Genomic DNA, 13349 nt, shown 5'->3' on the forward strand with positions numbered 1-13349 from the left:
GTATACACCTAACTGTCTGGATGTTTTGCGTTCTTGTCCCATTTTTGTATTTTATATATACATATATACATATCAAATATATATGTATACGTATATATGTGTACATAAATGTGTGTGTATGTATATGTACATGTGTGTATAGATATATACACACACATGCATATTCATATATACATACATGCATACATACATACATACATACATACATACATACATACATACATACATACATGCATACATGCATACATACATGTCAGTACAAACAATATTGATGGAACATATCTTTCAAATCTTCTGCCAAGTGCAAACGTAACAGACATGACGTTACTATCTGGAATAGTACAGGTATACGCAGTCATGGAAGCCAGCTACCCTGCAAATGTGATCATCTCTTTCAAAATCAGAAAGAAGAATTTCTATGGATAACTGCTTCAAAATCTTCAGTCCCTTTCTCCTGATTATAAATTTACATTTATGCCAAGCGTTTTTGATGCACTTGGTTCAGTTAGCAAATATCTACGCGACAGTATGGAAAAGCTAGGATTTATAAGCTAAGAAACCGGCTAACACACTCTTTACAAATAAAATCTGTAAGTGGAACAGTAAAAATATACAAGATTTTCCTAAAGTTCAATACCTAACAATTATCGTTATTGTTATCCATGTTCTAGTTATTGAGTTTTCGCTTTTCAGCTGGAAAGAACTTTAATATATCAGAAAGTCAAGTGTTACCAGTCTCAGAAAGTCGGTCGTCGGCGAAACTTCGAAGTCATTGCCTGCCATTTCCTCATGTCTCACGTGAGTAGAGGAGTGATGTCAGTACACATGCACGGTACACAGCAACTTTTGTTTGCCTTGCGATGCCATGCTGGGACCAGACACGAGACTGATAAGACCGGAAGGAATTAGTTGCTCTCTGCAACCTGAAAGATATTTCCTCATCCAGGGAGCAAGAACGGCTGAGTGTGCTGCCCAGGTAGACAAACTTGTCTACTACCTTCAGAATTGTTCCTTCAGCCAAGATAGCTAGTTCCATATATGGATTTCCTGGTGCAGGCTGGAACATTACAACAGTCTTGTCCAGGCTAATGTTGAGTCCAAATGCTGATATCTTGAGTATTGAGGCAAGCACAAGCACCGGTTACGTTGGACCGGACACCTTATTAGAATGAAGGATAGCAGGATTCCTAAGCAGATGCTCTATGGAGAACTTGTGAATGGAAGGAGACTCCGGCAGAAACCAAGGCTGCGATTTAAGGACTGTGTCAAGTCCGCATTAAAGACCCGTGATATGCAGGACACTGACTGGGAGAACAATGCCTGTCATCGCCACGGATGGAGGAAGCAGGTTAAGGAGGGGATCGACACTTTTGAGAGAGCACGTATCCAGCATGAAGAATTCAAGTGAACTGCGCGAAAGCGCACGGCTCGTATACTGAATGGGGAAAGCAGTTGTGTATGCTTGTCAAGAGCAGGGCTCATTAGCCACCAGCGGAGCCGCAAATGCAAAATATAAGTTAGTCCAAGAGCGCACAATGTTCCTAAAGGTCGGCAATGGTCTTCCTCGGTCACGAGTGGACGGCCATCATCATCATATATATCATCATCATCATCATCATCGTTTAACGTCCGCTTTCCATGCTAGCATGGGTTGGACGATTTGACTGAGGACTGGTGAAACCGGATGGCAACACCAGGCTCCAGTCTGATTTGGCAGAGTTTCTACAGCTGGATGCCCTTCCTAACGCCAATATATGTATATATATGTATATATGTATATATGTATATATGTATATATATTGCCTTTCTTCTTCAAATTTTTATTCTCGTTTTTGCGCCCCTGTCTTTCCGACAGCCGACGTGCGATGATCACAAAAATCAGAGTCAAAAGCGATGTGTTGAGACTGTTTATTGGGTAAGGCGATGTGGTGGCCTGTATCAAAAAAGGTGAGACTCATGGTGAAGCTGCAGGGTAGAGAAGATATGGCTAGCTTTAAGCTGTTGTACTTTAAAAAAAACAGTGCCCTGGATCAATACTTGGAAATGGACGAAGCGGACCAGGAGAAAGTTGAAAAGATTGAAGATCGTCTGAAGGACGCGTACACGGAGGGGATATTCAATGCCTACAGTATGGGCGGGCGAGTAGATAGATGATTATGTGAGCGAGAGTAGAAGGTTGGCGAGCTTAGTAGGGTTTCCTGGAGCAGTGATGGAGCGGATGGTGAAACTGGCTTTTGTGACCGCATTACCCGATCATATCTCATTACGTCTACAGCATCCAAGGGTATATCTTGACGACAACAGAAGGGCCTCCTACTCGCAGTGGGCCAACCGCGTGCCTAGACACTAACCCAGGTATTTCCAGGTCCCTGCGCATACATACACATGTGCGTGTGTATATATACGTATATATATAATTATTACAAATAAAAGGGTAAAGGATTATTAATTTATTAATAAATTAATAATTAATAATTTTTACCAAGCACTTCGGTATGTAAACACCGTTATCGGTAAAGAACTTATTTGAAAGTTCTTACAGATTTATAAACATAATTAAGGGATCAGCAACAGTTGCTTCACCACATACCGAAGTTCAGAAATAGCAGCTAAAGTGCTTAAACGCTATAGCTACTATTTTTGAACTTCGGTATGTGGTGAAGCAACTGTTGCTGATCCCTTAATTATGTTTACGTATATATATATATATATATATATATATATATATATATATATATATATATATATATATAATGTCATTATAATCAAGGATAAAATCTATAGACACACGCACGCATCCACATATGCACACTATTCGAATACATGAAACTACTGCAAGAATAAAATACATGGCCAAAGTGAGTGAAAGATCGCCATAAATCCAACACTATGATATGATTACATCTCCGTTGAGAGCTAGCTTCGTTTTGATGAGAAAGTTTTTAGCCTCATATCAGGCTAATCCACCACTCGATACGATAATCTACAATGTTCCAGTCATCATCATCCGTTTTTTCCCTTCTTTCTTCCATTTCTTTTTTTGTAGTTTGTGCGTGGGGGTGCTTTCATACGTACATTACGTAATGTATACTTGCTCTTTTTCCTCACAAGACGTCAGGCTGGTTGTGATTTGAAGGTAAATTGGCAGTTATTTCTAGCCAATCAAATGACTGATGAGAAACTCCATCAACCGAAGGTTATAGTTTACTGTCGGTCTTAGTTTGGTGGGTTTCGCTATAGATTTTCGAACCCCAACCCTAACAAAACAATCACTACCATGTCGAAACTATGTAGTTAATAACCACCTGATGATTTAATACATGGACATCTAATAATCTTCCCATTTGAGATTAAACTAATTATATTGTCTTTTTAGTCACATGTTAGCCCTAATGAAGCAGACTTCATAACAGAGTCAATCGATCTATTTTCTTTTTTCCTTTTTTCTTTAAGATATAGGCGCAGATGCGGCTGTGTGGTAAGAAGCTTGCTTTTCATCCCCATGGTTTCAGTTTCACCTAGGGCAAGTGACTTCTGCTATAGCCTCGGGCCAACCAAAGCCTTGTAAATGGATTTGGTAGATGGAAGGTATAAAAAGTCTATCATGTGTGTGTGTGTGTGTGTCTTTTAGTTTGTGTTTGTCCTCCACAACTGGTGTTGGTGTGTTTACGTTCCCGTAACTTAGCGGTTCGGCAAAATAGCCTGATAGAATAAGTATTAGACTTAGAAAAAAAGCAAGTCCTGGGGTCGATTTTTACGACTAAAACCCTTCGAGGCGGTGCCCCAGTATGACCGCAGTAACAAATAAAAAGTAAAAGATAGTATATCTAGGGTTACATTATCCAATATTACGTTCTTTTTGTTTCTGGGAGGTTTGGGGTAGGGGAAGATGGTAGAGTATAATTTGAGGAAAGTGTTGCATTTATCTCTAGTTTCTCGAGTAGCACATAGAAGCTCTTTTGTTAGCGCCTGATTATGGTGTTAAGAAGAAATGTGATCAAGCAAAAGCGTTTCCATTTTAATTTTACTGTCATACAGGCAAGGCGGAATGGCTTACAAGTTCGATACGCAATTAACTAGAGTTCGGTTCAGTTGCATATCATCTTGAACCAGTGTGTTAACAGCTTGGAAGCCTGTCAAATGGATTATATAAGTGTCCAGTCATGCTAATTCTGTCAGAGAATTACATTAATACTCAGCCATTTACAAGTCAGTTCAATGAGTAGGGAGTTATTCAAACAACTGAAACATTCATCGTAGAAACCGACGTAGATCCATTTACAGAAGTAGGTGAACAATTAAGAGGACACGTCCTTGTTTCAGTTGATATATGCGGTTATTACAAGATACCTTTGCTAACCTCCCCTTGATTAGAACCATCTCTAATCCAAGGGAGGTAAGTTTACCTCTTCCGGAAGTTGTTACGTCCCTTGACCACGCATGAGTTTCCACGTAAGCGACTTACACCAGAAGTGGTCGTCGTTGGTTCGTTTTCGTTTGCCACTCACTTTGTCGTGTCGCCGGCCGCTCTTACAAACAACAACATATTTACACACATACCAACACCTGCACGCGTGTAATCACAGCAGAAGAACCAGCATTTCACATCTGTGATGTTAAACATATTCTCTCCAGTTTGTAATCTGTTTATGTCATCTCGCTATTTAATTTTATTCCAGTGATTTTGTTATAAAGTGTGAATGGATGGAGCAGAAGACAAACGTCTGACATTTACCCTATGACTCTAATATCACCACTGCCAACAACCACTTCATCAACAACAAACTACAAACAATAATAATTAATAATAATTAATATTTTCTATATAAAAAGAAAAAAAAATTGTCAATTGTCGCCATCTCCACCATAATCCCCATTATTTATGTGATATCAACAAAAAGAAGAAAACAAGACTTATCATAATTACATTTTTTTTGCGTACTTTTGTTGTCACATTACCGAACACTATCTTCGGGTTCGTTTGTGTCACCATTTATCCAAAAGAGAAAAGTGAACCATGTTAAGAAGTCTATCGAGCGACATTTAAAGTCTGATTGTAAGTTCGAGAAAGAAAGCGAGGAAAAACACGCAAGGTGTAAGAAACCCCCAAATTTTCCCCTATTGAACCAACTTCCGCTTCAAATTAGTCATCTACAACACGACCCTTCATTTTGTTTGGTTTTTTTCGTCTCAGTACTGAAGTGTGTTTCTATGTGACACTATTAAATAAGACAATAAACTTTCATATTTATAATAATACCCATTATATTATTATCATTATAACTTAATTAGCAGTGTCATTCTACACGTACTTGATTCAAGATGATGGAAGTAACAGATTGTCAAAGTAAGTAAAACATCGCTCAATTGTCTTCTCTTTTTCGTGTCTTATTTATTGCTTTACCTTTACGTTGACTGGTCAACTGATTCCGAATGACATTCTACTTTTTTCTCACGGCCTGCTTAAAACAGCAGCTAAATCTCTCTCAAGAAAAAAAAAACAAGCAGACGAATGGATAACATAGCCCGGTACATTCTATACCCCATACATACATACATACATACATACACATGCAAAAACAAACAAAAAGAATTATGAATGCTTTTGGTTATCGAGGTTGACTTGGGACGAAATGACACCCTATTCTTTCATTTCACAAATAATTTTATAATTCCTTAACTGGATTTCATGATTTAATTTTCTGTCAATTAACTATCCACAAAGTTTGATTTGACTTTTTAAAAGCGAATAAAGAGATTAGTAATGTGAAAGGAATTGAAATTAGACACGTGAAATCAACACACCGAAAATTTTTTTTTTTTAACATCTTTTTATATATGTCAGTCATGTAATGGCAGGTATGTTAACTATTATTGGTACCATACCCCAAATGTTTTGTGGGAGGTGTTTTGTCGTTGAATGGACTTTCAGAATTTAGATAAGAGAACATTGACACTGGTAGGATTTGAACGCAGGACATAGGGGGATGGAATTTACATCGACAGTACTAATAATTTTACAGAGTTGACATCAGCACTATGAAACACTTGTAAATATGTTTTGACATGTAAAACACACTTGTACATATAGAAGAACGGTTCTTGTAAGTGCAGGAGGATAGTTGACGATATTTGGAATGTTTTTAGTTGGAACCACTGCCTCACGCCAAATGAACGAGGCTAGTAGAGGAAGGGTCGGAGTGTAAGGGAAATATGCTAACTTAGCTGTAATTACATTCTCGGTTAACAGTTTTTGTTAATTGACAACGACGTTAATTGTACTGAAAATTATGGTGGGCCGTTCAACTAAAAGGTTCTAACTGAACCTTCTCATATCATCCGATTACTTTTCTATTCTCTTTCTATCTCCACAACTCTGCACTTCTTGCCCAGTACACTCTCTGTTTTGTCCATCTTCTCTTCATATTTCTGTTTCATCCCCTCTCTCTATCTTCCACCTCTTCCCCTCTATTCGTCCCTTTCTCTCCCCTTACCCATACCCCTCCCTTTCTGTATGTGAGAGGAAGTCTTCTGTGTTTGACAACATCATCACTTAACTGGATGGTTTTTGCTATATCATCAAAATTACACATACCATACTTACAAGCTAAAAATAGAGTCGTTTTGATTGCTTGACGCACTTGAAACAATAAATCTTTCTCATATCGCATTCAACTGCATGAAAAAAATGACACATTGGATAGTGTCATCTGGGTTACATTGTCTCTGAATGAGAGACAGGATGGGCATGGTTGAATTACCTTTTGTCCTGGAGATAAGTATCAACATTACACTAGCACAAACTGTTAGAGAAAGAGATGAACACTAATCCAGTTACAGCAACCCACATCACACGTGTTATTAATAGATCCCTGCATATTTATACAAGTGCAAGCAAGACTCACTTCTAAATGTATATTTATGTAACTTTGACTGGCCATACTGGAGTACCACCATGAAGGGTTTTAGACAAACAATTTGATACCTTAACTTTTCTTTTCTTTAAATCTAGTACTTATTCTATCAGTCTCAAAACGCACACACGCTTATACATACATACATACATATATATATATATATATATATATATATATATATATATATATATATATATGTATATATATATACACACAGACACACACACACACACACACACACATGATGGTTGTGTGGTAAGAAGCTTGCTTCCCAACCACATGGTTCCAGGTTCAGTTCCACTGCATGGCATCTTGGACAAGTGTCTTCTACTTTAGCCTCAGGCCAACCAAAGCCTTGTGAGTGGATTTGGTAGATGGAAACTAAAAGAAGCCCATTGTATTTATATATATGTGTGTGTCTCTGTTTGTTGCCCCCCCCCCTCCATTGCTCGACAACTGATGTTGATGTGTTTACATCCCCAAAACTTAGCAGTTTGGCAAAAGAGACTGATAGAATAAGTACTAGGCTTACAAAGAATGAGTCCTGGGTTTGATTTGTTTGACTAAAGCTGGTGCTCCTGCATGGCCGCAGTCAAATGGCTGAAACAAGTAAAAGAATGAATGAATGAAGGTAGGTAAAATTGTGTTAATGGAATAAGGGAAATAGGAGACAGACAGACAGACAAGGTGAAAGGTTATAACAGGTAACCAAGAATTAAAAAACTGGTGGACAAAATGGAGACACGCATGAACAAAAAATTAACATAAGTTGTTCACAATGAATTGTATGGCGAAAATCATAAAAGAAGTAGCCTACTGGTTCAGGTGAGCCCTTTATCAAAGGAGAGGAAGAAATGAATAAGAAATGATACCTGTTCAGAGCATGTGTATGTCTATCAACTCTGTGTGTGTACATATGAAAGAGAATATCAATTCCTATATAGGTCATGAAGTGAAGATCAGTGTGTAAGAAACATAAATTTTCACCATAGAAACAAGCATGGATAATGCCTAGAGAGGAAAAGCTTCCCACAGGATTTTCAGACACTGTAAAAATCAACCCCTAGACTTCAACAACAGTTGTAATACTGATTTCAAATTTTAGCACAAGGCCAGCAAGTTTGGGAGAGTAAGATGGCCAATAACATCAACTCCAGTGTTCAACTGGTACTTATTTTATCGACCCCTCCCCCCAAAAGGATGGAAGGCAAAGTTGAACTCAGAATGTGGAAAAGGACAAAATGCTGCCAAGCATTCTGCCAGCTCACTGCCTGGACAACAGTTGTAATTCTAATGATTTTAAATTTAGCACAGGGCTATAAATTGTGAGGAAAAGGGGCTGATGGATATAATTAACTGAGACATATTTTATCAAGTTCTACAAGATTTAAACTCCAGCTTGGAACATAAAGAGTTGTAGCAAAATTCTACAAATCATTTTATTAATTGTTCCACTGATTCTGTCATTATGCATGCAATAATTATAGTTTAACTTATTCTCTCTTCTCCTTTGTGTTTATCATTTTATCTTACTTACAGTATGCAGATATAGCATTCCTTTACTCATTGCCAGTCATCAAGCCTAGTGTGCACACTTATCCTGCACTTCTTATGTTAACTCTCTGTATCTCTCTTTTACTCTATATGATGTAAAGTGTGACTGGAGGAATCAGATGGAAGCCCCAGTAAGAAATGAATAAAAGAACACAAGGCATTTAACATGCCTGTCTTAATAAATAATATAAATATTGATTAGTTGATTCCCCTATTCACGCTTTACATCATATAGAGTAAAAGAGAGATACAGAGAGTTAACATAAGAGGTGAAGGATAAGTGCACATACAAGGCTTCATGGCAGGCAGTGAGTAAAAGAATGCTATATCTACACACTGTAAGAGAGAGAGAGAATCATAAACATAGTGGATAAGAGACAATAAGTTAAATTATAATCAGTGTATGCATACCATATTTTTTGATATTACCCATGGTGGCAAAAGTATACTTCCAAAGTTACCCATCACATGACAGATAACATTCTTGTAGTAATAATAATGATTTCATATATAGATACAAGGCCTCCAATTTGAAGGTGGATAGTTAATTGGTATTTCACTATATTTTATGAACCCTGGAATGATGAAAGGCAAAGTTGGCCTTAGCAGGGTTTGAACTCAACTGTTAAAAAAAAAACTATATCAATTATTACAAATCATTTTATCCAATGCTCAAATGATTCTGCCAAAAAATAATAATGGTGATTACATTTGATTAGGAACAAGGCCAGACTTTATAGGAGTGGAACGTGTATTTGTATGAAGAGTTCTTAATATCGATTGCTTGGAGCCTGGTGTAGCCATCCAGTTGCACCAGTCCTCAGTCAAATCGTTCAACCCATGCTAGCATGGAAACCGGATGTTAAACGATGATGATGATGATGATGATGAATCAGTTGGTTTGTCAAGAGTCCTTTCATTGCATTCTGTGACCTCATCATCTGTTTCAGGTTTGCCATATTTGGAACAAATGAAGGGGACATAATTAACCCCTTTGATACCAAATTGCCTGAAACTGCCATTGGTTCCATGATACAAATTCCCAGTTTTAAAGAGCTCTAAATTAAAACCTTCCATCAGAATTTCATGTTCATTTATGTTCCAAACACCTGCTTAATAATGACAGTTATTTTATTAAATCCTTAATTATTTTCAAAGTTAATTGAAACAAAGGCAGTATATTACAACAAAAATATTGTAACAAAAGGGTTAATGGGGATTGTGGAAAGCTTTGAAAGGACTCTGACAAGTTCTTTGTATGTCATTGATATTATTTTAAATGAGAGGTAAAATCAATGCTGGCAGTTTGAACACAGGACAGTGAGGGTTAAAACCCAATATGAAGTGTATCTAATTCATCATTCTACTCTTTCAATCAAGAGTCAATGAAGGAACTTCTTCATAGTCATTTGACTTGCTAGAAATAGGAGCCAACCTCAATTCATACCTTACAATATTAATAATATTCAAAATTGTAAAGAGACATTGAATAAAATATTTTACATATTCTAAAAAACAGAGTGGTCATGCCAGGAATATTTACTAAACAGCAATGACCACACCTCTGTTCACCATTTCTACATCCTTGACTGTAGTAATTTGATAAAGATGGAAATGGTAGAACATTGATTTTTGAAGCAGGGGATGGAGTCATGCAAAATTTTTTTGTAAATGAGTAAAACATAAGTCAACTGAATTAAACCTAATATAAGATACCAGAATGGACATTCAATCAAGCAAGGTCTCAAACAATCAAGGAAACAAACTGGACAAAAAAAAAAGTGGCATCTAATTTGTTTATCAATTAGTTAACCATTTAGCTTTCAGATTACTCTGTCAAATGTAATGCTTATTTATTCACATTGTTTTCAATTAGCAATGTATTATCTCATAGCTTTGAGATTTCAATGATGTGATTATTTATTTTTAGAATGATATTGTAGGGTAAGTGTGAGAGGCTGGGTTTGGCCAGTTTGAACATAAACCGGATATAACCAGTTTAAATACTAATCGGTTAAAGGAGTCTGGAGAAATGATGGCAAGTGATGCTCCGTAATAGTTTTTTTAATGAAACCCAACATTGTAACTATTGCATACATGCCTTTGCCAGATATCTATAATGGCATAAGTATGATAAAGTTGGATTTAATGCTAAATTATCATATCAAAATATTTCAGGATATAAAACCACCTTCAACTGATATATTAATATTCATGGTTTTAGGAGTCTTTTTCTATTTTTTTTTTCTTAAATTGAATTTGTTTTTATTTCTAATTCATTTCTTTTTCTATTTTTTTCCCCCCCCCAGAAATTGGTGTTGGTCTTGCTGGCTTTGGAATAACATTCCTCTTCTTAGGAGTTTTATTCTTTTTTGATAAAGGACTGCTAGCATTTGGAAATGTAAGTATAAGAACGAATGCAAAAGGAAGGAAATAGATATCTCTCAGTTTCAATGATGAGTATTTCAGGTATTCAGTCTGCTCAATTAGCTTCTAATTAAATAATAGTCTAAATCAGTGATTCTCAACCAGGGTCCATATGGCCCCTGAGGGTACTGTTCAAATGTATGTACAATAAACTGGTTGTACTTCTACAATACACAAAATATTTAAATTTTTTTTAATACAGTTCTTAATAATATTTCATTATAAAAATATAATAATAGGATTTTTTAAACATTGAATGGTTATAAGGGTCCACTCTCATAAAGTATAAACCAAATGAATTCATAGGTTAAAAACAGTTGAGTTCCACTGGGCCAAATGGTTGAGTATTAAAAAAAATAAGATTAAGCTCCTTTCTGAGTCCTGTAGATTCATAGGGCCAGTTTCCCAGCGTCTGTGGTGGATATATATCGCCCCCTTCCCCTGCCTTCCCAGATAGGGTGCCAGTCTGTCACAGAATTACTCATTTTTGCCAACTGAACAAACTGGAGCAACATGAAATGAAGTGTTTTGCTCAAGAACGCAACACGTCTGGTCCAAGAATCAACACCACAATCTTACGATCATGAGTAATATCTTAACCACTTAGCTTCCACAAACAATGAGTATCCCATAGTCACTTGTACTCTTAATGTAATTCTCAATTAGAATTTGTGACAAAGTGTGTTGATGAGGCTGGCCCTTTAACCCTTTAGCATTCAGACTACCCTGTCATATGTCAATACTTATTTATTCACATTGTTTTGAATTAATTGTACATTATTTCATAGCCTTAAAATTTCAATGATTTGACTATATTCTTAGAATGAGATTTTAGGGTAGGAGTGAGAGGCTGGATCCAGCCAGTTTGAATATAAGACATGTAGAATATGACCAGTTTGAATGTTAATGGATTAAAATCCCAATAAATTCCCGTCAGCAATCTTCCATATAGTTTCTGTTCACCAAATTTCACTTTCAAGGCTCTGGTTGCTCAGAGACTGTGGTAAAAAAAAATAAAACACTTGCACAAGATGCCATGCAGTGGAATTAATCCTGGGGCCTCATGGTTACAAAGAGAACTTCTTGACCATTTTGATAACAACCTGCCCAAGACCACCCCTGGATCTAGAATGCAAACTTTATGCTTTAAAGTGATATCAAAATACTATGTTGATTTAAGTTTGAGATACCATCTTAATAATGACAAAGTTATTTTACAAACTTCTTTACTAATTTCAAAATTAATTTTAAAAAAAGCAGTGTACTTTGACAGAAATATGGTTAAAGAAAAGGGTTTAACACTCAACCACACACACACACATACACACAAAGCATCATGGGCTAGTACTTCTCTCAAACCTTGTGTTATTTCATCTATAAGGTGCAATATTCTGGGGGCTGGTCTATCCAACACTTTCTATGTCTTCATTTATTCTTCTGTTCATCTTTTCTGAGTCCTAAACCACAAAAATACTTCAGCTGTTAAAGCTTGCCCCAAAATTTCAAGGGAATTTCTGTGGAGATGAACTGACACTTGAGCTCCTAGAAATAGCAGCCAAATCATACTCAACTGTCTCATAAAAAGAGACACCTTGAATAAAGTATTCCTAAATTCTAATAATAAAAAAAAAAGGACAAATAGTCTTAGCTGGAAGGCTTTTAATTATATCTGTTCAAGAGAGCCTCTATGTGGATTTTCAACCTGCTAGAAATAGAAATAGATGCAAAATTTTCTTAACTCACACCCTACTGTTTTACAAAATGAAGTATGCTATGATTTTGCTTTAAACATCCATTGGAAGAATCCATTTACATACAGTGTCATGATTATTGTATGAGTTTCTGCTGTTCAGACACATTTAAAATGATTGTTATGCTAAAGGTTGTTTGTTTTGACTACGTACGTTGTACAATGATATCACGTAGTTACGAAGCTCATTCCTTCATTTGTATTATTGTATTATGCCTTTCTAAGACAGCAGGCTGGATAGAAGATTGGAAAAAATGCCATGTTCTCTGCTGATGAGAATTAAGGTGTTCTACACCAAAATTCGAAATTGCAATATGGCTATGTGCGCTAGGGATTTACCTCCCTTTGTCAGTCATTAATCTAGCGCTTCAGTAGTTTTAGAGTTAATTCAACTCTTGTTTTTAGCATAAGCAGTGCTGGCCAGCATCTCTCATCACTTTTGTGACACACACACACACACACACACACATATATCATCATCATCATCATCATCGTTTAACGTCCGCTTTCCATGCTAGCATGGGTTGGACGATTTGACTGAGGACTGGTGAAACCGGATGGCAACACCAGGCTCCAGTCTGATTTGGCAGAGTTTCTACAGCTGGATGCCCTTCCTAACACCAACCACTCAGAGAGTGTAGTGGGTGCTTTTACGTGTCACCCGCACGAAAACGGCCACGCTCGAAATGGTGTCTTTTATG

At 36.7% G+C, this 13349-nt stretch overlaps 1 protein-coding gene across 2 annotated transcripts in view; it reads left to right on the forward strand.

The window, feature by feature from the left end:
- The first annotated feature begins 4402 nt into the window (after nt 1-4402).
- LOC106875604 (vesicle transport protein GOT1B) overlaps nt 4403-13349 on the forward strand; it is a 46551-nt gene continuing 37604 nt past the window's right edge. For both annotated transcript variants that reach the window (XM_014923821.2, XM_014923820.2), the window contains exons 1-2: nt 4403-5347; nt 10781-10872. In XM_014923821.2, coding sequence (XP_014779307.1) covers nt 5323-5347; nt 10781-10872 — 117 coding nt within the window. In that variant the 5' untranslated portion in view covers nt 4403-5322. The remainder of the gene's footprint in view (nt 5348-10780; nt 10873-13349) is intronic.

This window comes from Octopus bimaculoides, chromosome 5 (genome assembly GCF_001194135.2).
Source record: "Octopus bimaculoides isolate UCB-OBI-ISO-001 chromosome 5, ASM119413v2, whole genome shotgun sequence".
Classification (NCBI taxonomy): Eukaryota; Metazoa; Mollusca; class Cephalopoda; order Octopoda; family Octopodidae; genus Octopus; species Octopus bimaculoides.